Genomic DNA, 25,096 nt, shown 5'->3' with positions numbered 1-25,096 from the left:
TCTTCCCAGAAAAGGTGTGTGTATGTGAGTCAAGGAAGGAAAGGGAGGAAGAAAGGGAGGAAGAGAGGAAGGGCAAGAAGGAAAGAGCAAGAAAGGAAGAAAGAGCAAGAAAGAGGGAGGAAGGGAGAGAAAGAAACAGAGGAAAAAAGAAAGAGAAGAAAAATAGGAAGGAAGGAAGGAAGGAAGGAAGGAAGGAAGGAAGGAAGAGGAAGGGAGAGAAAGAGAGAAAAGAAAAAAGGAAGAGGGGGAGAGAAAAAACTCAGTGCTATTATTTTTAATTGTTCCATTATTTATCATATATTTTACACTGTCCCTACACCTAGAGTGATTTTATTGCCTTTCTTTTGCCCAGGTATTTTTCAGGGTTTACATGTCAATAGTCCAGAGCATAAATACAGGTGCATTTAACAGACTTATAAGGGACTATGGAGGTCTTCTAGTCCAACCTCCTGCTCAGGCAGGAAAACTGAGGGTGCCAAATTCTGAGTAGAGATCCTGGGAAAGGTGTCAGAATAACAGAATAGCACTTAGAAGGGACCTTGGGGGGAACTCTATACCATTTCAGAGAAATGGCTGTCCAGTCTTTTGTTAAAAACTTCCAGTGTTGGAGGACTCAGAACATCTGGTGGCAAGCAGTTCCACTGGTTAATTGTTCTCACTGTCAGGAAGTTTCTCCTTACTTTTAGGTTGCTTCTCTCTCTGTTCAGTTTCCATCCTGCTTTGGAAAATACAGTTTGCCTTCTGGTGCTTTGGAAAATACATTGACACCCCCCCTCTTTCTGGTAGCTCTCTAAAAGCCTCTTGCCTATCACACTCTTGGGCAAAGCACGTGAGCCATTTCCTCCTTTTAGTGGTCCATTAAAGTACACCTATAGTACGTAAATAATAAAGTCAACAAAAGGTGGCCACCATTTTTACAGAACTATGTTGAGGCTGGGTGTGACAAGGAATGGCTGGGAGGGGAGGGGCCAGGGAAGGCACCCCTTGACATGAGTGACATTGAGTTGCCACACCCACCCAGTCACATAACCACCAAGCCACACCCAGTCATATAACCACCCGTCATATGGCCACCAAGCCACGCCCACCCAGTCATGTGACCCTAAGCCATGCCCACCAAATAAGCCTTGCCCACAGAACCAGTAGTAAAAAAAAAAGAATTCCACCACTGGGGCAATTGGCAGCACAGACTTTTAAGCAAGGAGTTATCTTGACTGGCCCTAGTGCTTTTCCTGGCTTTTGTCTGTGAAATAGATCTTGCTCTTCTTTTTCTGTGATCACCAGGGGTTGTGAACCCAATGGGTTGGGGTCAGTTACAGGAGGCTTGGCTGTTGTTGGTGTGTCTGAGATGGGGTATTGGAGATAGGTGACTGTAGTTTCCTTTCAAACCTGCAGTAAACACATTCAGGTCATCTGCTAGTTTTTGATTTCCTTCTGCCTGGGAAGAAGGTTTGCTTTAGCCTGTGATGGTTTAAAGAGTTTTCCACGTGTTTACTGGTTCATTTGTTGAGAACCGATTCCTTAACTTTTCAGAGTAGCTTCTTTTTGCTGCGCTGATCTCTCTTGTTAATATGTTTCTGGCCTGATTGTACAGCATTCTGTCACCTTTTCTGCTTAAGTTTAGCTGTGAACCAAGGTTTATTGTTACTGTATATTTGCAGGTTCCCGGTCGAAACACATGTCTTCACAGAAGGTGACATATGATGTTACAGTATCTGTGAGCTCATCTACATCTGCAGAGGTATCTTCGAAAACATTCCAATCATTGCAATCAAGGCAAGCCTGTAGCTTTAGATTTGCCTCCTCAGTCGAAGTCCTCACTGATTTAATTGTTGGTTTCATGGTTTTAAGTCTTTGTTTGTAAGGAGATACAAGGCGAATCATGCAGTGATCAGAGTGTCCCACAGCTGCTCGTGGTAATGACCTATAAGCATCTTTTAGTGTTGTGTAGTGATGGGCTAAAGTACTTTTGCCTCTTGACATGCTGGAAATACTTTGGAAGCTCTTTCCTTAAATTTGCTTGATTGAAATCTAAAATGATGGAAAGGGAATCTGGGTGTTTGGCTTCAGCCTCCATAATCTGGTCAGCTAGAGTTTGTAATGCCTTGTTTACACAAGCTTGTGGAGGAACATACACAGCTATTAGTAGAAATGAAGAGAACGCTCATGAAGAATAAAATGGTTTGCAGTTGATATGTAAAGGCTCTAGGTTTTTATCACAGAATTTATATATTATAGTTATAGCCTGAGACCAGCTGTTGTTGATATATAAACATAAGCCTCCACCTTTCTTTATACCAGATGTGTTTGCAATCCTGTCTGCTCTAAATATCTGAAATCCTGGGATATTTATGCTGCGGTCATCAATTTCCTCATGTAGTCAGGATTCAGTGAAGCAGAGAGCTGCTTGTAGAAATCAGAATTGCATCTATTTAAAAGGAGTATTTCATCCATCTTATTAGCAAGTAAGCATAGTCAGAAAGCTTGGAGAGGGGTTTCCCCCCCTTTCCTTAGTCTATTCAAAATTCCCGCTCTTTTACCTCATCTTCTTTTCCGCCGCTTCTTTCCTTTGTTTGTTGTAATCCAGGGGGAATTTGTTTCCTCTTGTGTTAGAATCTCTTCAGCATTTGCAAAGACAGGGTGGGACACAGAAAGCTGCTCCTTAAAGAAACATTGCCTAATTCTTAGCAGATGGTCTTGTGAGAATGAAATTCATAGTGAATCACAGAGAATAATAAAAAATAGATAAAACAATAGAGAGCATTTACCCAGGCAGTTGTTGGTGGCGCCATCTTGACAGTAAGGGAGTAATGAAGGGAGAATGCATCTCACAATAGTACAACTTTGTTCCAATTATTCAAATTCAGGGAGAAACAAACTCTGATTACTACTAAGTTATAGCTGTAATTTCATACAATCCATAGGTCTATTTATACACAGATACAATTAGGTTGTGCAGCGCTTCAAATTCCATCTAGAAATGGTGCTTTGGTGAGCTCAGGAGCTTGATATACCAGTTCTCAATAATTTAGATCAGTGTTTCTCTACTCTAGCAACTTTAAAATATGTTGATTTCAATTTCCCCAGCCAGAATCTGGGAGTTAAAGTCCACATATGTTAAGGATGCAATGATACTTTTTCCTGTAAGTCCAGCTATCTGTAAATAGCTGTCAATAACCACATAATGATACAAAAGAATCAAAAAATGTTTTAAATAATTGCATGCAAGTCTTAAATTCATTCACTTATGCCATCTATAATATACTTTTCAGCTTGAACTTGACATAATGGGACAGTCCTAAATAATTAGAAACTATTTATACAATAACTTAGAGATTTTTCTTCAATTTTGTTTCCCTCAGTCTGTGGATATGATCTGTTGTCATACAATGCGTCTTACTAACATCCATTTATAGATGTACAGGTAACCAAAGTGCAAAAATTAACATCAATTATTTGCCTCTTCCCACTCATACATAAATAAAGCATCTTGTCCGGTGTACTTGTCAACATTTTATTTAATGATACCAGAATGTATTGCATTTGATAGAACATGGTATTGGTGTTAATAGCATAGAAAACCCATATAATTGTACATCTTATAAAACTATTTAAAAAGGAGTGCTGTAAAATGGTCCCTTTCTATAATTACACGCCCCGCTATCTTGTGGAATATGCTTATACATTTTCTATTAATGTCATGGTAAAGGTCTTATGTTCCCTTCTTTAGTAACTTTTTATCCTAATTTGTTTATTATTTAACTTAATATATTTTATTGACAAAGCCAATATTGGAGAGTAAATTGAAAATCACTTCAAAATACTTGAGTTAGGTGGACGGATCATGTTAAGTTACCCAGGTGCAATCAACAGCTTCATGCACATATATATAATTCATTTTTATTTCTTTTTTCCTAAAATATTTAAAAGACAAACACATATTTTAAATATCCAATGCAAAGCTGAACAATTGATCAACAGCTTCATACAGTAGAAGCATGACTGATGCAACATTTATTGCATGGGTCATTCTTCTTTGCAGTGGAAAAACAGAGCTTCATTGACATCCATCCTATATTCACGTAATTTTGTTGAATTTACTGACAAAAAAAAAAATTAATTTCCCTGCTGCCATTTTGTTCCAGTGTTTAAATCTTGTGATTTATTGCTTTTGTTAAAATAGAGCAGCCCAACACCATAGTTCTAATCTTTAAGAGTTCTAATTCTTCTCTACAATTAAAGACAGAAGACTCTCAAAGCATTTGCTAATACAAGTGAAACTCAAAAAATTAGAATATCGTGCAAAAGTTCATTTATTTCAGTAATGCAACTTAAAAGGTGAAACTAATATATGAGATAGACTCATTACATGCAAAGCAAGATAGTTCAAGCCGTGATGTGTCATAATTGCGATGATTATGGCTTACAGCTCATGAAAACCCCAAATCCACAATCTCAGAAAATTAGAATATTACATGCAATCAATAAAGCAAGGATTGTACATAGAACAATATCAGACCTCTGAAAAGTATACGCATGCATATGTACTCAGTACTTGGTTTGGGCCCCTTTTGCAGCAATTGCTGCTTCAATGCGACGTGGCATGGAAGCTATCAGCCTGTGGCACTGCTGAGGTATTATGGAAGACCAGGATGCTTCAATAGCGGCCTTCAGCTCTTCTGCATTGTTCAGTCTCATGTCTCTCATCTTTCTCTTGGCAATGCCCCATAGATTCTCTATGGGGTTCAGGTCAGGCGAATTTACTGGCCAATCAAGCACAGTAATCCCATGGTCATTGAACCAGGTTCTGGTGCTTTTGGCAGTGTGGGCAGGTGCCAAGTCCTGCTTGAAAATGAAGTCAGCATCCGCATAAAGCTCGTCTACAGAAGGAAGCATGAAGTGCTCCAAAATCTCCTGGTAGATGGCTGTGTTGACCCTGGACTTAATGAAGCACAGTGGACCAACACCAGCAGATGACATGGCTCCCCAAATCAACACAGACTGTGGAAACTTCACACTGGACTTCAAGCATCTTGCAGTGTGTGCCTCTCCATTCTTCCTCCAGACTTTGGGTCCTTGGTTTCCAAATGAGATGCAAAAGTTGCTCTCATCAGAAAAGAGGACTTTGGACCACTGAGCAACAGACCAGTTCTGTTTTTCTTTAGCCCAGGTAAGATGCTTCTGACGTTTGTTGTTCAGGAGCAGCTTGACCAAGAGGAATATGACATTTGAAGCCCATGTCCAGGTTCTGTCTGTGTGTGGTGGCTCTTGATGCACTGACTCCAGCCTCACTCCACTCCTTGTTAAAGTCCCCAACACCTTTGAATGGCCTTTTCCTGAAAATCCTCTCCAGGCTGCGGTCATCCCTGCTGCTTGTGCACCTTTCTCTTCCACACTTTTCCCTTTCACATAACTTTCTATTAATGTGCTTTAATACAGCATTTTGGGAACACCCAACTTCTTTTGCAATTACCTTTTGAGGCTTTCCCTCCTTATGGAGGGTATCAAGGATGGTTTTCTGCACAACTGTCAGGTCAGCGGTCTTTCCCATGATTGTGATTCCTAGTGAACCAGATTGAGAAACCATTTAAAGGCTCAGGAACCCTTTGCAGGTGTTATGGCTTAATTAGCTGATTAGTGTGGGACACTTTGAGCCTAGAATATTGAACCTTTTCACAATATTCTAATTTTCTGAGATTGTGGATTTGGGGTTTTCATGAGCTGTAAACCATACTCATCTCAATTATGACAAATCACAGCTTGAACTATCTTGCTTTGCATGTAATGAGTCTATCTCATATATTAGTTTCACCTTTTAAGTTGCATTACTGAAATAAACGAATTTTTGCACGATATTCTAATTTTTCGAGTTTCACCTGTATAGTCATTATCTAAGCAGTAGTGTTAATAACCCTATTTTATTTTGCTGTGGAGGTGGCAACACAAGCAGAATGGGAATACTTCCAGAAAGCTAGGAGCTGCCTAAATGCACTTTAAAATGATAACACTTTATCATTTAGGAAAAAGGGAAGTAAAAGTTAATTAATTACCAGTATAATTCAATTCTTAAGTAAGCATAAGATTTTAATGCCAATGCACCAAATACGGATTTTTTTTAAAATCCAGATTTCCAAATAATTTATCTTCTTTTTTTCAGAATTTATTCCCATTAACTGTTAATATAGCATACCACCAGAATGTAACAATCCAGGGCAAAAGGCATGATTTTAATGCAAGTTTGTATCTTTGTATCAAAACTTCAAAAATGTGGGTTGAACAATGGAGTCTTTTGGTGCTCTCTGAGCTTGTTAGCAGACATTTCATTGCCCAACTAGATAACATTAGTACTAGTCTGTGGAGGGAAGGTTTTGCTCTCTATTTATATACTGTAACTTGCCCTGTATTTCCCTGTATCTCCATTACTGGCAGGGAAAGCTACTGCATATAATCAGGGAACAACTCCCGCCTCCAACATTAATGATGTTACCTAGTGGAAATGATGCTACCTACTAAAATATCTGCAAGCAAAGATGTTTAAAGAGCAGCCAGGATCCCATTGTCCTGCTTCCTGTGTAAATAATTTTGCATGTAGTGTACACTTATTTGCCTGTGTGGTCTCTCAGTAGACCTTGATGATCTATGTGTTTTCTACTTCAACTATAAATCACAATGGCTAATCTAAAGTTGTAAGACAGTACAATAAGAAAATTGGCAAGCACAAGTATTGCAGGCAAAAATGTGCCAAAAATGCCATGAAATCAAAGAAATTGCAATGTAGAAAATGTCCTGAACAAATAAAAACCATTTACATAAAACTATTAAGAAAAGGAAAGTGATGAAGCTCCATTAACTCAGAAAATCTGATGTCAGGTTTTACCACATAGCTTTGTTTCTCAAATAATGTTCAAGCTTAGGACATTTTCTTCACCTCAAATCATGCAGTCCAAATATTATAAATATTGAAAAAAATACACACATGTGAATCATATTAATTTGCTTTTGAAAATGTTCTATCTTTTTTCCAGAACATTCACATCTCTGAAAAAAGCTGAATATATCACTATGGTGGGATGTATATTTTAAAAAATAATTAAAATGCATTTTAAGGCACCTTGCATTTTTAATATAAACGTCATAACAAAAAAAATCTTAATTTTATACCCTGTTGTATCTTAATTAACACAAGGACATATTCATTTCCACATTATTATTTTTTTAAAGTATGCACGGGGATTTCAGATTATTTCTATGATATATGCACACTAACAGCAGTTCGGCTCATAAAAGTTTTTAAATTCAGCTAAGTTACAGTTCATCATGTCCCTGTGGCTCCTGGTCTTTCAGTCTGAATTCTTCAGAAGTAATCTTGCCATCTCCATTTCGGTCCTGATTGTTGAACATATTTTTCACAATTGTTTCAGAATTGTAACCAGGGGCTAGCTTTCCTTTACCAGAATTGACTTGATCATGGATATATTTATTGAACTAGAGTTTAAAAGATAAATAAGAATAGGAAATAAAATGAGTTTCAGTATTGTAATTTAAAAGCTACATATATCACAATGCATTTCCATAACTTCTGCATTTAGTACTAAGACACTGTAATAATGCTGGTTTAGTCATGTAAATTCATTTATCATATTTAGGGGCATACAACATGATGTATTATAATTATACATTATACTATACTAATACTATAAAACAAAATCTATATTGTAGTTTGAAAAGATTAAAAAACCTGCACAGAACATGGTATACCTAACATTTTGTTGCTACCTGTTGTGGCCTGACAGCAGCCAGCAGAGCTGGCAGCAGATTCAGACGGTGAGGAGGTTGGGGAGGAACATGGGCCAGTCCTGGAGTCTGGGGAAGGCTCTGACGAGTGCTCTGCATCAGAGACAGAGAGGGGGCCAGGGCTGTCTGACAATTATCAGCTGCCTTCAGAGTCAGACATCAGTGAGGCAGAAGCCTGTTCCCAGTGTACACATGTGCAGAGTTGCCAGATGAAGGGAACAGCTGAGGAACAAGGGCCGACTTGGAAGTAAAGCTACAGGTGGACAGTGAATGGCCCCTCCCCTAGAGAATAAAAGGGGAGTGAGGCTTTGCAGAAGACAATTAGTTCCTTCCGGCATGCTTGTGAAATATTGCGGCATCTGAAAGATATTGGCCTGGCCACGCTCCAAGCTTGATAAAGGTTTGTATTTGGAAACTATCTTGAAAGACTGTTGGCTGGGACTTTGTTGGAGAGGAAATTTATTGTAAATCAAATAGAGAAGGTTTAACAGGACAAGAACTCGTTTTTGTGCTATTGGTGAAACCTAGGTCAGAACAATACCCATCAAAGAAAATCCTTATAAACCAAAATAACTTCTTACTTCTTCTAGAAGAACTTCTCCATTGTTATCCTTGTCTATTTCTTCAAAGAGGTTTGGTGATACTTCATCATTCCACACAAACATATAGCCTTCTGGTAAACCAGATACTAAATCAAGCAGCTCGATGTCAAACAGTAATACAGCACTTCCTGGAACTTCTCCTTCTGCAACATTAAATGACAAAAATTAAATCTGAATATTTGCTTTTTGGGAATGTTTTTGTTTTGCTCTATATTTTCAGTGGAAGTAGTTAATTTTCCAACCAAGTAATTTTTAAAAATTTCCTGCCAAGTAATTCAATGATGTCACTGGGAAGCAGATCTGAAAATGATTTTGAGGGTTTCATAGATAATGAACATGAAAAATAAGTTTTCCAAAAGCTTCATGAAAGGGAAATGATCAAGGATGATGATATGGATGTTGCTATCCCTAATGCAGAGAGGTTGGGAGTGGGGGACAGAAATTCACCCGTAGCAAAATAAGCAAGTTGTGCTATAGATATTATTTCAGCAAAGAATGATAGAATGCAAAAATTAGATCTATTGAGTGAATAATGGATGTTATTATTATTTTCTTTCTAAAGAAAATTATGTGATTATTTTTAGGCTTAAGTCTTAATGCAAAATCATTTGTTCACAGACAATGCTTATCTTGTTGCTTTATGACATGAACTATATAGCTCAACATTCTAAGGCGGGGTCGCCAACCTTTTGGACCTCAGGGACCACCAAACTCATAATTTTAAATCCCAGGGACCACTAACTGGTTCTGTGGGCATGGCCTAATTTGTGGGTGTGGGTTGGTGGTTGTGTGACTGGCTGGGCATGGCTTGTATGTAAATATTATAAATATTTATATAAATATTGATTTTTTTAATAAAAAAAACAACTTTTACCCAAAATCAGGCAAAGCAGGTAGGCAGATTGAGTTGCTCACAGAATCATTCAATGATCTATCTATCTGCCATCGGCTACCTGAGCCTGTCATATAAAATTTGCTTGTCATGAGTCTGCACTGAATAATAGAACCTTCAGTCCTAAGGGAGGTTCGGCTGTGCTTAAAGGCAGAGTTGAAGATCTAAAGACTAGCTAGAAAGCAAGAAATCCAACAATTTCCTGCTTCCTAGCTAATCTAAATCTCCCAGCACATCAGAACAGGTGATGGTCGGAAAAAGGAAAAATAGCAACTTAACAGGCAAGTTTGCCAGGTAAGGGGTGAGTGGGCGGGAAAGATTCCCGCTGGCCATGTGGGCAGCACAGCCTTTCGTTTCCACACAGCCTGGATTAATTGCTTTGGGGGAATGCTCTGGGGGTGAGATTTCTCTGCGGCCCGCCAAAATTTTCTTGTGGCCCATCAGTGGGCCACGGCCAACCAGTTGGCAATGGCTGTTCTAAAGGATTCATCACATAAAATGCATAAGGCAATTCTACTGGTGGACAATATAATTTCTATGCTAATTTTTAAGTTAAATTGAAGTTCAAATCTTATTTAATGAGTAAGCTTCAACATTATTTGTTATACAGGTCCAAATAATTTTGTTGTATCATCAATTCATTTCAATTTATTCCACTGAGAGCAGAAGATAGGAAATGAATCATGTTGGAACTGCCTGTGGATCTTTAAGTATAATTTCACAAAGTACATATAGAAGCAACTATACACCACTGCAGGTGAATTCAGAAGAAATTTGCGTCAACTCACATTACTTTCTTCCCTTCAGTACACTTGAGTATTTAAAGGACTTTGAAAGTTATATACTCACCAACTCCAGCTTCTCCATAACCAAAGTGAGGGGGAATAACAACTGTTCTTTTTTCTCCCACACACATCTCTCTAAGACCTATATCCATCCCCAGCACAACTTGTCCAGAACCTAGAACTATATTATATGTTTTTCCAAGGCTAACCCTGAAAAACAAAAACATTCACAAAAATAGTTAGCAACTCATCCAGCGTTCTAGCTTTTTTCTACTCTTTCTATTTACATGCAATGAACATTACTGATAGCCTGTTTCTAAGAAATTCAATGTAAAATTAGTTATATAGAAATCTAATAATCTAAGAGTTCACAAGTTCTTCAGGTGTCCTTAACATTTTGAGGCTAAGATTTAGATTGAAATGGAAAACTTATCACATTTGTACAATGTGAAACACAAAACTATTGCAGAACTTCATTTTACAAGAACATTCTATGTTCTTATAAAATGTAAAACTTTATTTTACAGGAACATCACTCCTCAGCATGTTTTCCTCTATTCCTACATTTTACCATACTTTATCGTAGCATACTGGCACAGAACAATACGTAGCACTGGACTGCAACTATCTATCATTTTTATCTTCTAAGAAAACATAAGAACAGTTGAAGCACAGAGTCTTTTTTGAAAATGAAGAAAATGGAAATATTTTGCTTTGTAGCATGTCAGCTTTTCCTTTTTTTTTTTTTTTTTGTAAATTTTATTTGAGTTTTCTCAAAAAGAAAAGAAATACAAATAAAACATCTTTTTTGAAAGCAGCTTAATCCTGGGTTACATTTCTTCATACAGACACAAATTCAGGTTCATGCTCATTTTTATATTCTATTCCATATCTTATTACTATTTTACATTTTCTACATAGCTTCTCCCCTCTTTTAATTTTCTCAATTTTATTTTATTTATTTCATCTCAATTCTAAATCATTGTACTCATATTTTTTGTCTGTCCTGTTTCAATTGTCTATTATCTTTTCTCATTAAACAAAATTTCTCCTGTAGTTACTGATTGGAGTATGACACCTTTATATCTTTTCCCTAAAGTTATAACACTCAATATAATACATAACTTCCATTCGGATTCTGCTTGGTACATTCTTAAACTACATTCTTAAATTCTTGAAAAAAAAAAAAGAAAAAAATTATAAATGTATATAATTAAAACAATATTCCATTCCAATTCAACTCTATCATTAATATTAATATTCATTAAAATCTTAACATTCTTCATGTTACTTTTCAATTAAATATCATACTTCTATGGGAACAATTATAAACTTTCCATAGTTAATTCCCCCACTCCTCTTCACTTATATTTTATAAAACATTGACTAATTAAAATGTTCCCGTTCCTTCCTAATTCAATTTTCTCATTTATTTTGTCATTTATTTTATTCACAAATATTTTACTAAATTACACTATTTTATCCCTCATTCTAATCATATGTTGTTTCCAATTTTCTAAAGTTATTTCTATTACTAATATAACAATACAATCTTATGTACCTTTACAGAATCCCTTTTTCAGTTAGATTTTTACCCAGTATCTCTAAATAGGTCCTGTTTCTTTATATCTTGCTACGGACGTTTGTAACTTCTTTTCATTTCCTTCTTCTCTCTCCCCTTTTTACCCCTTTGTCTCTCTACCTCTATTTCCCTCTTCTGTATTCCCCTTTTCTGTTGCTTTCCAGTATTATACTTATTTTTGAATTATTTTTCTTTTCTTTCATTGTTTTTAAGTCTTAAATTCTCCATTCTCTTTCCCCCTTTCCTTTTTCTTCCCCACATAAAATTGCTTGTTCATTAAAGATGGCTTCTTCTTTGTCCCAGTCTTCCTGTTTGCAGTCTTTTCTTGTTGTTTCTCATAGTTCCAAATCTCCATTTCTAAGAATTGAAAAATGAAGCCAAAAGAACCCTTCCCTTCTTGTGCATCTTCTTTGTACTTTTTAAGTTCCATTTTCAATTCATCCAGAAGTGGTGCCACTGTATAAATTTTTAAACAACCCCCCGATTGATTTTAGTCATTCAAATATAATAACCAAAAATCCAAAGATCACCAAATAATCCAAATACACACAAGCTGTTTCTTTTTTGGTCTTTTTTTTCACTTTCTCTTCCTGGGGTTACTATTTAGTTGCAAAGTTTCAGTTAAAATGTATCTTTTAGAAGTCTTATTGAAATTTTACTTTAGATTCTTTTAAAGTCCAGGCAGTCTCCTCCCTCTTCCAGATCCTGCCCTTATTCTTTTTCTCTCCCTTCCTGCTTATAGAAGAAAAAGTTTTTAATGTCCAGAAATTTTTATTGTCCCTTTGGCATTTAGTTATATTTTCAGCTTAATTGCCTATTGATGCCAAAGCAGATTTTTCCGATTTCTTATTTAGGTCTCTTAGTTGTCTATATAAGGAAGAAGAGAGAAGAAGAAAAAAGCCAAACTTTTCCCTTTTCCCTTTCTTTTGCTGCTTCCGACTCTTCTTTGGGAGCGATGTTATTTTTTATAAAATTTAAATTCCAGAATACCTTAGTTGTTGCTTTTTCAACTTAACCCAGTCAGCCAAAACTTTCACTTCTTATCTTCCTCCTGCACATTCTTTTCTGGTTGAGTTCTTCTTTGAGGTGGCTATTTCTGACCACCGCTCCTACCGCCTTCGGGAAAGGGAGTAATAGCCAGCTGAGGAGGAGAGATGCGGCTCTTCTCAACCCTGCTGGTGGTCTCCCCCCTTTTCACCACCTCTACGGGGTGGCTTAGCTCTGGAACCACCTCGCTCGGGGCGCTCCAGTGGCGAGCCTAGACAGAAACCGCACACGATCGCGGATTCCTGTCTATCGCCGAAGCCCTTCAAACCGGAAGCCTCAGCTTTTCATTTTTGATTAGCATGCAACATATTATATTATTCTACTATCTCTTACAACAGGGGTCTCCCCAACCTGTGGGCCGTGGCCTATTCTCAACCGGACTAATGCAAGCAGCACCCCAAAGGCTTCTCTCTTGCATGAGTGCAGCTGTGTGTGCACATGTGCTAGCTCACCCTCTCCCCCACCAGCTGGGCTGCCAAGCCACCTGCTCCTGGTGCTGCAAAAGCAGTGCAGTGAGAGCAGAGGCTGAGTGGAGGAATGTGCCTTGCTCAGCTTCGCTGACTCACCAAGGTTGCCCGAACAGAACTCCTAATCTACTTTTGGAGTGTTGGGTAGCCTCAGTGAGTCTGAAGACCATGCACCCAAAGGCTTCTTCATGCCAAAAGCTTTTGCAAACAGATGAAAGGTTTTGGGGGAGTAATCTCCTGCTGCTTCAGGCCTTCCATCCCTTTGTAAAAGCTTTTGGCATGGAGAAGCCCGAAGGAGCCAAGACCTTGTCCCAAAGGCTTATCTTCTCTCTTGTATGAGTGGAGCTAAACATGCACACGCTCCAGACCATCACTCACACAGCCTGATTCCCCTCTCAACCAGTATACCAAGCTGCAAATATTGGGTATCATTCTCTTATAACATTAGGCAACAGAGTAATCAACAGTAGAGACTTCAAGTATCTTGGTTCTATAGTCTCCCAGGATTTGAAATGGACACCTAATTTTAGAACCATCATTAAAAAGGCATCATTTCCTACACCAACTCAGAAAGCTCAGACTACCCAAGGAGTTGCTGATTCAGTTCTACAGAGGAATTATTGAGCCTGTCATTTGTACTTCCATAACTGTCTGATTTGGCACAGAAATCAAACAGGACAAATACAGATTTCAACAGATAATTAGGTCTGGAGAAAAAAATATTGAACCAGCTTACCATTCATACTGTACAGGTCAGAAGAAGTGCCAAGAAAGTATCTATAAACCCCTCCTGGACATAAACTGTTTCAACTCCTCCCCTCAGGATACCATTATAGGGCATTGCATGCTAAAACAACTAGACACAAAGATAGTTTTCCCCCTTACTCTGCCAAACACATAATTCCCATAGCACTGTCTTATGTCTAAGGATATCTAAACATGCACTATGGCCATATTGCTATTATCCATCTCATCTTTCTTATTACTTTCTCCTATTGGTATCTTATGATTTATGACTTTGTTGTTTGTATCTTATGATTTATGATTTATCACTTTGATGTTTGTATGTACACTTATGCACCGGAGACAAGCTCCCTGTGTATCCAATCACACTTGGTCAATAAAGAATGTTCTATTCTGTTCTGTTCTACGTTAGGTAAAGTAGGGAACTAGCTGATATGAAACAAAGAATATGAAGGCACCATAATACCACTGGCATCATTAGTGATTAAGGCACCAGGCTAGAAAGTTGGAGACCATAAATTCTACTCCTGCCTTAGTCATGAAAGCCAGCTGGGGAAGCTTGGGCTAGTCACTCTCTTAGCCTAATTCACCCATAAGATTGTTGTTGTGAGGAAAATAAAAGGAAGGGTTTTTTAATACATTTGTCATGTTGAGTTATTTGTAAAATCAATAAAAACAGAATATATGTTTGTTTAATTAATAAATAAATGAGGACTTGGAGATAGAAAAACAATTTCCATTGTTTATTTTCATAATTTATAGACTTTCTGTCTGCATGTAAGATATCACATACTTATTTCAGTTATATTAAAGAATGCAAACAGTTAAATAAAAACGAAATTATGTCTTGAGCCACATCTATTTTTTTTCATGTTTGCAAAATTATTTATGGCCAGATGATATACTTACGTTGAATCTAATAAAGTGCCATCCAGGAGAGAAGCATTGTAATGATACTTCAAGTAATCACCTTTTTGCTTAGCACTGAACAGTTAGTAGGTTTGTAATAGGTTGTAACAGCAACTGAATCTGAAGGGTTGTGAAAATCTATCACATGAACTTCAAATACCAATACAGCAGATCCTGGAATGTTTCCTATAATAATAAGCAATCACAAAGTAATAGGCTATTCACCTTTCTTCTCTTGCTGATTTTTCACCTTGTAAACAACAAAATCATCTATTGAAAATTGATACTGTGAAAATAAAGGTGTGGTCAAGAGCATCTACAAAGATTATTTTGAATTATGCTAACGTTTGTGCCATTTTATCCTTTTCCAACAGCATAAAATCTATATACTTTTAGAACCATGATATTTGGGGAGATTACCACTATTACTCATTTTGGAAGCATGAATGCACTGAAGAAAAATAAGCAAGCTTAGAAACTTGTATTTTTATTGAGTGAATTTGCAGCTAAAATTGGTGAAAGTGATTAGCTTTCATTGGAAGGGCTTTAGGAAAAATCACTTGGAGTGAGTTTGGATTGCTTCTGCACTTCCAATAGAAAGTATGGATTCTCACTCCTTACATAAAGCAAGTCACTATGCTTTAGCACCAAGTGAATCACCTTAGTCCTTTAATCCTTTTTTCTAATTATGAAGCCACTTTACATACAAATACTTTGAATACCAATGCCTGGATTAGCATTAAGATCCCAACATGTCTTCCCTGTTCTGTTCTTTCCAATTGAGAAAAACATCACATCTTTTGCATGTCTAATATAGGATCTTTTATATTAATATAATGATTTTATCCATTCATTCCAAACCTCCTTTTGTCTCTAGCTAATGTTAAGCGTCAAAACATAATAACAGGATTGTTTCCAGATCCACTTGGAAGGCATCCATTATCTCCAAAGATAGAACTACTGTAAGCATCTGCAAAACCTAAGAAAAAAATATTTACCTAGGGAGCTCAGTAATTATGGTATCTGTTACTAATTCTTTCAATCACATATCTATTTCTGGAGATGTTATAAAAGATGTTCTCCAAGCAAGTATCATTAAATAAGCCACATTCACTGATAACATCCATTGATTCCTATTCTACCATTTGCATTAGCAAAATTCCCTATAAATTTGTTACAATTCTCATATGGAGTTCAGGAATCAGGTGCACTGACTTTATCCCTCTGACTGTGGAAAATGCTTTCACTTTAAAGCATCATACTTTCATATCTGGTATTACTCAACATGCTTAAATATATATTATATATTTAATATATATATACTATATATTTAATATATTCAATATATTAAAATAGTAACTGAGGTGCAGGACATTAGTATTTAATAAAGCACCTGAATAAAACTTATACTCACCTTTTCCCTCTTCTCCATATCCAACATGAGGTGGTATTATTATTCTCCTTTTCTCTCCAACACATGCTCCAAGCAAACCTTCATCTATCCCAGCAATCACATAACCTTTGCCAATGTAGGTGTCATAGGTTTGATTTTGTGAGTAACTACAGAAGATACTTTGCTTTATTATAGTTACCATCAATTGTCCAAATTTATAGTTTACTAAGTATAACAGCAAATATAGACAAAAATATAGATGTAATCTTATACAATTTAATGTATATATATGAATGGAGAAAGACAGAAAGATTCATTTCATTTACACAATACCATCATCCCATCTGTTAACCTACAAAACCTTTTTCAACTAATAGAGCATTTGCTTGTAAAATAGTTTTACTAGAATAACCTCAGCCAGGAGCATATTGAATAGTGATGAGTTGCAGCCACAATACAGCAGCTAAAAAACCCCTTGATTTTCAAAGCCTAAGCATATATTATTATCCTTTAGGATCTTTTTGCCACAATTGTTAAGCAAATTATTGCCGCTGTTAAGTGAATCATATGATCATTAAGCAAATTCAACTTCCCCAATGACTTTGCTTGTGGGAAGCTAGCTGAGGACACAAATCATATGACCCCAGGATGCTGCTACCATTTTAAATACATGTTAAATGTCTAGTAACCAAATTTTGATCACATCTATGGGAATGCTATGATAGTCATAATTACGAGGACCAATTGTAAGTAACTTTTTTCTCAATGCTGTTGTAATCAAATAATTATGAATTGTTGTAAGTTAAGGACTACCTATATAAGAATTAAAAGAAATACTTCCAGGATTTCAAAAAAATCTACCGTAGGAAGTGATTAAAAAAGAATTTCAGTAATTGCTGAATATGAAATGTAAGCCCTATTTATAGTGAAATCAAGATTCAATTTCTATTTTCGCTACACGCAATGGACCAATGCCCCCTTCTTTTGGATGGAAAACTTGGTTTATACCTGACTAGTTTATAGGTCATTGACACATCTAGTATCAAGTTGTTTATTTTTGAATATTGGATAACTAATTCTCACATATATGTGTTGTTTAATACAGCAGTATATACATAAAGAATGTTTGTAGTGGTATTACGCGTGTGTTAGTTAGGAATATAAATGTATATGTTTATATACACATCTGCCATAAGGCTGGCTGAGAATCAGACTGATTTGTAAAAAGTTTGGTACAGATTTTTTGAAGGAAGAAGGAACAGAGAACTAATGTATACAATTGTCTTTGATCAGAAAAAAAGAAATTGCAAAAGAAAATAGCTGTGTACAAGGGAATAATTTTACCCATATGGAAGTGAGAGTTATAAGGACCATGGACTAATACCAGGATATGGACCAGAGAGGTTGGGAACTCCTAATAAAGAAGACACATACGGGCATGCTTTGTGTGTGTGTGTGTGTGTGTGTGTGTGTGTGTGTGTGTGTGTGTGTGTAAAATCACAAAGACTGGATATAGATACAAGTTTAAGAATGGAACTACCATTAGCTACCTTCTCTACAAGAATATCAGAATATATGCAAAGAATGAACAAGACATCAACTTGCTGATCCACCCAACATGGACTAGAGTGAAGACACTGGGATAGCATTCAGAGTAGTTGGGACTGTAGCTGGATGGTTAGTAAGAGAAAAAAGATAGTTAGGACTGATGGAGAGGAAATACCAGCAGGTCATATAGTAGACATACAGACCACTTTCAAGTACTTTGGTATCTCACAGTTACATGGGAACCATGAGAGGGAGGAGGCAAGGAAGATACCAACATACAAATATCATCAAAGGATAAGACAGTTACTGAAGAGCCAGCTCAAAGGGAAGGATAAGATCCATACCATCAATACGTATGCCCTGCCAGTCATCAGATAATTTGCAGTTATAATAAGTTGGCCAAAGAATCACAGGGAAGTTGGCAGTGTGAAGACCGAAAATGTATAGAGGTTTCCACCACAAGTCCAATACCTAGAAACAGTACATCAGAAGGAAAGAAGGCAGTCAGAGTCTGGTGAGTGTCAAAGCCACTGTAATGGACGAAACTCATAGCATCCAGCAGTACATTAGTAAGATGACAAACAAAGATGAGCTGCTGAGAGAATGCCTGAGGTAACTGCAGATGTGGGAAGAAGATCAAGCAATGGAAGTGCCATGGCAATGCAAGACCAAGTGTGGGGCTGACGTCGTGGCAAAACGGTATGGATTCACAGGGCTCTGTGAAATCCTGCTGAATTCTCCCTGGCAGGAGGTCCTACAGGGCCAAAGTCATCCCAGAGGGGTGACAAAGACAGAAAGGACACTCCATTGATCACAAAAAGACAGCAACCTTCCTGTTTGATCCAAAGAAGCCCCTCAAACCAGTGAGGAGAAAAAGATGGCCATTATGGCCAGACCGAGACTGTGACAACAGACTGAAAAAAAAAATGAAGAAATGAGATGACAACAGTGTGGATGATCTGAGTGAGACTTTTCCAACTTCTGTTGAGGAATTTTCCCCAGAATACTGTTTTTGTTGTTATTGTTAAAAGTGGGACTCAAGAGAGGAGGAGGTGGAGTTTTTGCCCCCTCCTCAAGAATAATGGCGATTAAGACTTTAAGCTACTTGTTCTGTCCTAGGCCTCCCCCAAAAAGCACTGTCAATTCTGAGTCCCAGCAAAAACCTCTTTTATTACATTAATGTGAATTTATTTCATTCACAGTCAGCCAACAGCTTGACAAACAGTCTTGCAAAGGTATACTAATTAGCTCAGACCTTTACCAATCCTGGAATGCTGCCCGGTAAATAGTTCCACACTCAGTTCTAGCAGGGAAGGGCTGGGTTATACAGACAAATCTCCATGAGGCTGGAGCAAATGAACAAAGGAATGAGTTGTTTCCTGCAAAAGCCCCCTCCCCTTTTGCTTCTCTTTTAATCCTGATTGGAAGGACCATTCATCATCCGTGGCCTTACTCCCACATGGATCCTGAGTTCTTAATTGCGCCTTCCTTTTGGCAGCTCTGTGCATGCACAAACTGGGAACTGGTTTCAGAAACTCCCCCACCTCACTGCTGTTCAAGCCCAAAGGCAGCTGATGATTGCCAGCCTGCCCTGGCCCTATCTCTGCCTCTGATGCAGAGCCCTCATCCAAGCCTTCCTCAGCCTCCAGGAATGGCCCGGGTTCCTCCCCAGCCTCCTCACTATTGTTCAACTCTGCTGCCAGGTCTGCCAGCTGCCACAACACTACTCACAGATTCTGAAAGAAAGAGAAAAGAACTTTTAAAGAGAAATAAAATTTAAAGCTAGAGGAAAGACTGAACTGGTTGCTTTCAGCTACCCAACTGACTTAAAAATATTAGAATATATTTTAAAATGATATTTTGACTTGTGGAACCTTTAAAGAGGGAATTCCAGACATTTTGGAAATTTGGAAGCAAAAGTGGAAAAACAGAGCAAGAGAGACACCTACTAGTGGGGAATAACATCACGAAAGTGAAAGGAATGTAACCTTGAAACTGTTACAGATAAGATTGCTTGAAACAACGTAACACCTGCAAATTGTTTATACTTGACATTTGGCAATTGACAGAGAAAACATTGATGTCGATCCTGAAGATGATATATGCTTAGCCATATTTTATTCGAGCTTACATCTATTTTTTTCCTAGCTTCTTTAGGCTTTCTGCAAAGGAATTTGATGTTATTTCAGGTTTGCCACTCTTTAGCTGGTGAGAGAAGTTATAGAGATAAAGGGGGAATGTTATGTCTAGGTGGCATTCTTTCCCTAAAAACAGAGAAAATGCCTGTAGCTGGAGGAAGGTGGAGTTTGGAATCAGCAGACTGATGGGCTGAGAATTGATTGGAGGGTGTGACTTTTGGGTGGGGGTAGGGGAGTTTCAAACTTTTGCTTTTTACTGGGTGTAATTCTGGAATCTAGTCAGAGTCAGAATTATACCAAGTCCTTCCCAATTTGATATGTTCCTAATAAACAGATGTTTAAAAAAGATGGATGCCTTGGCTTTTTATTCAGGGGACATGTTACTTGGAAGGCTGACAATTGAATCTCTTTAAACATTGAAGCTCTCTGAATCTTTGTGGATTATAAATATGCTTGGCAGTGCGAAATTGGGAGACAGTGTGGATTTGTTTTGAGACCAAGTGGATGATTTTTTGATCTGCCAGGCATTGTAGTTTACAAAATATTGGGGATTTGGTGGGCCCTTGTGGATTGCAAATATTATTTGCTAAAAGAAGAAGAAATAACAGCTGTTTCCAGAGAAACCTTTTGGACTAACCCATAGACTGACCTTGTGGATTACAAAGTAAAGTATTGTGATGCTGGCTTGCAATTGGGAAAAAAACAGGGGGGAACTTTTGGTTAATTTCTCCTGGTAATATTCTAAAAGTGGGGAGAGAAGTTAGCTGGGATTTTGGATTATTGTTGTTTATCTTTTTAAATTCATCAATATAGCCTAAAATGACAAGTATTTCAAGTTAAAAACTTCATCTGCACCATCAGCAGCAGCGTCTAGTCCAGGGCTGTCTAATTCAATTTTATTAAGGGCTGCATCATTGCTGTGGTTGACCTCACGGAGCCGGGTGGGCATAGCCAACCGGATGGACATGGCCAGCTTGATGCCAACTCCCTAAACTGCTAGCATGTTTCCTCTTGTTGTTGGCCTGATCTTTCTTCTTCATATCAGGTAGCTACACCGAAGCTACGATGGCCGGATCTTTCTTCACACTGGGTAGACTGGACCGATCATTCCTCTTCACATTGGGTAGACCAGGATGCTCCCATGGCCTTCAGTTTGACACCCCCAATCTAGACCATCAAGCCAAGGATCAATAGAAAGTACATTACAGCAAGAAAACAATTAATACATTTCAAAAAGAAATGCAGGTGATGTTTTAATCACTACAAGAGGCCATGGCAAAAAATCATAATGAGATGAAAACAGATGGGAGAGATGAAGGAAAAAATACAAAACGTGAATGAAAAAATAAGGAACTTTCAGCAAATGATAGTTTAAAATGCACAAAGGGTTAAGACAATAGAAGAGAAATCTGAACAAGCAGAGAAAAAAAGTGGATGAGGTGAACCAAAAATTGACATAGGCAAATAAGGGGCTAGAGGGAACCATTATAACTTTAGAAATGGACAAGGCAGAGTATTTCCTGATATTCCAGAACATTGAAGAAGAAAAAGGGAAAGATCTTACTGATATGATGGCAGAATTGTTGGCAGATGCCGTACAGATAAATAAGCAGGAGATGTTGTTATAGATGGATGAAGTATTTAGAATATATATGAGCTATGTGAGAAGATATACCCTCCTAAATATATGTGACATTTGTTAAAAAGATGATAAGAGCTGAAATACTCAAAAAAGCAAGAGATTAACCATTAAAATACAAAGTGAAGGAAATTATGGTCCTGAAACAGGTACCTAGAAGAGTAAGAGACCTATGGAAATAATACCAATTCCTGACAGGGCAGTTGATTAAATTCAATATAAACTTCAGATGGCTGATACCTAAGGGAATATTAGTCATCTGGAATGACAAAATATAGATTGGACTCCCTAGATAAAGTATATAAATTTTATGATCACCACTTCTGTACAAATGAGGAAGAAGAGAGAAGAGAGGAAGTAGAAGGTAAAAGACAAGAGGATTTGACAGGACTAATTGATACACAAGAAGAAGAAAGTGAAGGGAAAAAAGAAGGAGCAGAATGAGAAGAAGCAAGAGCAAAATAACAGAGATAATAAGATCAACCAGGACAAGACCTATTTATAAGTGAAATGATGGAAGAACTAGAGTTAGTGTCAATTAACATAAATGGACTGAACTCACCTATTAAAAGGAAAAAAAACTTTTATAAAACTAAAAAAATTAAAAGTAGATTTAATTTGTCTACAAGAAGTTCACATTAAAAACAACATAGTAATTTGCTGAAAAACCCCCAAAATGGGAAATTATATTCATCATTACCACAACAAAAGAGAGGGGGTTCTATGTATTGGGGAAACAATAAATGCCAGACATTACATAGATGAACAAAAGAGAATATTGATGGTGAAGGTAACAATAAAGCAAAAACAGATTCTTCTGATAATAATATATGCACCAAGTAAGAAACAAGAAGAATTTTACGAAAAAATTATAAAAAATATATAAATGGGCTATGAAAATATTTATTGTGGTAGAAGATTTTAATGCAATTATAGATGCAAGATTTGATTATAGATACAGCAAAGTAGACAAAAAAGCAAGGAAAATTCTACCAAGGACGTTCTTTAAAATGGCAGAAGAACTACGTATACAGGACACATGGAGAGAAATAAAACCAAAGACAAATCTATAAACATTTTATTCAAATAGACACCAATCATGGTCAAGAATAGATATGATATGGATGTTGCTGGAATTAAGAGCAGATGTACAAGAGATAGAAACAGAATCAAATACAGGTGAAACTCAAAAAAATTAGAATATCGTGCAAAAGTTCATTTATTTCAGTAATGCAACTTAAAAGGTGAAACTAATATATGAGATAGACTCATTACATGAAGCAAGATAGTTCAAGCTATGATTTGTCATAATTGTGATGATTATAGCTTGCATCTCATGAAAACCCCAAATCCACAATCTCAGAAAATTAGAATATTACATGCAATCAATAAAGCAAGGATTGTACATAGAATATCAGACCTCTGAAAAGTGTAAGCATACATATGTACTCAGTACTTGGTTTGGGCCCCTTTTGCAGCAATTACTGCCTCAATTCAGCATGGCATGGAAGCTATCAGCCTGTGGCACTGCTGAGGTGTTATGGAAGACCAGGATGCTTCAATAGCGGCCTTCAGCTCTTCTGCATTGTTCGGTCTCATGTCTCTCATCTTTCTCTTGGCAATGCCCCATAGATTCTCTATGGAGTTCAGGTCAGGCGAGTTTGCTGGCCAATCAAGCACAGTAATCCCATGGTCATTGAACCAGGTTTTGGTGCTTTTGGCAGTGTGGGCAGGTGCCAAGTCCTGCTTGAAAATGAAGTCAGCATCCGCATAAAGCTCGTCTACAGAAGGAAGCATGAAGTGCTCCAAAATCTCCTGGTAGATGGCTGTGTTGACCCTGGACTTAATGAAGCACAGTGGACCAACACCAGCAGATGACATGGCTCCCCAAATCAACACAGACTGTGGAAACTTCATACTGGACTTCAAGCATCTTGCAGTGTGTGCCTCTCCATTCTTCCTCCACACTCTGGGTCCTTGGTTTCCAAATGAGATGTAAAAGTTGCTCTCATCAGAAAAGAGGACTTTGGACCACTGAGCAATAGACCGGTTCTGTTTTTTCTTTAGCCCAGGTAAGACGCTTCTGACATTGTTTGATGTTCAGGAGCAGCTTGACAAGAGGAATATGACATTTGAAGCCCATGTCCAGGCTCTGTCTGTGTGTGGTGGTTCTTGATGCACTGACTCCAGCCTCACTCCACTCCTTGTTAGTCCCCAACACTTTTGAATGGCCTTTTCCTGAAAATCCTCTCCAGGCTGCGGCCATCCCTGCTGCTTGTGCACCTTTCTCTTCCACACTTTTCCCTTTCACATAACTTTCTATTAATGTGCTTTGACACAGCACTTTGGGAACATCCAACTTCTTTTCCAATTACCTTTTGAGGCTTTCCCTCCTTATGGAGCGTGTCAGTGAAGGTTTTCTGCACAACTGTCAGGTCAGCAGTCTTTCCCATGATTGTGCTTCCTACTGAACCAGATTGAGAGACCATTTAAAGGCTCAGGAACCCTTTGCAGGTGTTATGGCTTAATTAGCTGATTAGAGTGGGACACTTTGAGCCTAGAATATTGAACCTTTTCACAATATTCTAATTTTCTGAGATTGTGGATTTGGGGTTTTCATGAGCTGTAAACCATACTCATCTCAATTATGACAAATCACAGCTTGAACTATCTTGCTTTGCATGTAATGAGTCTATCTCATATATTAGTTTCACCTTTTAAGTTGCATTACTGAAATAAATGAACTTTTGTACGATATTCTAATTTTTTGAGTTTCACCTGTATATGGGCAGACCATAATCCAGTAAAAGTTAAGTGGAAAGGGCAAGAGAAAAAATTGAGATGGACTTTGAATCAATTCTATTACAGGATAAAGAATTTACACACAAAAATGGAAAAATAAATTTATTTCTTTTTAAAATGGAATAGAAAAAAAGACTTCATTACAAAATGTATAGGATACAGATAACTATACAGCTATACGTTGACTATAAAATATATGTTTCAATAACATCAAGCATTTTAAATATAGTATGCTACAGTACTATGCAGTACATCCTGAATAACAAATGGTGCTGATCTTTTAGATGCACAGAAAGCATTTGAAAATACAAACTCGCAATTTATGCTATTACAATTGAAGTATATGGACTTTAGTGAAGTATTTATTAATATGATTAAGGCAATATACTCTAAACAAACTGCAAAAATGATGGTAAATGGGGACATGACAGAGAACTTCAATATAAAGAAAGACGCAAGACAAGGATGCCTAACCCTAGCCTTTTACTATTTATATTGACATTAGAAGTTTTAAATAGAAATATCAGACAAAGTATAGAAATAAGAGGTATGGAAATAAAACAACGAAAAATAAAACTATAGATGTTTGCAGATGACCTGATGTTTATTTTAGAAGAACCACAAGAAACTGGATCCAAATTAATAAAAAAATAGAATATGGTGAAGTTGAAGGATTGAAAATAAATTAAAGAGAAAAGTAAAAGTAGTTAAAAAACCTCACAGATAAACAGAAAAAAGAATTGATGAAGAAGAC

At 37.2% G+C, this 25,096-nt stretch overlaps 1 protein-coding gene across 1 annotated transcript in view; it reads right to left on the bottom strand.

The window, feature by feature from the left end:
- Positions 1–3,500: 3,500 nt before the first annotated feature.
- The window catches only part of FKBP9 (FKBP prolyl isomerase 9), a 45,788-nt gene continuing 24,192 nt past the window's right edge, over positions 3,501–25,096 (bottom strand). The window contains 6 exon segments of the mRNA XM_026702217.2: positions 3,501–7,485; positions 8,376–8,539; positions 10,138–10,283; positions 14,823–14,883; positions 14,886–15,008; positions 16,237–16,382. Coding sequence (XP_026558002.2) covers positions 7,306–7,485; positions 8,376–8,539; positions 10,138–10,283; positions 14,823–14,883; positions 14,886–15,008; positions 16,237–16,382 — 820 coding nt within the window. The 3' untranslated portion in view covers positions 3,501–7,305.

Source organism: Pseudonaja textilis, chromosome Z, assembly GCF_049901715.1.
Source record: "Pseudonaja textilis isolate UNSWEBS1 chromosome Z, rPseTex1.2, whole genome shotgun sequence".
In the NCBI taxonomy this organism is placed as follows: domain Eukaryota; kingdom Metazoa; phylum Chordata; class Lepidosauria; order Squamata; family Elapidae; genus Pseudonaja; species Pseudonaja textilis.
This window is presented reverse-complemented; position numbering and strand designations above follow the sequence as displayed.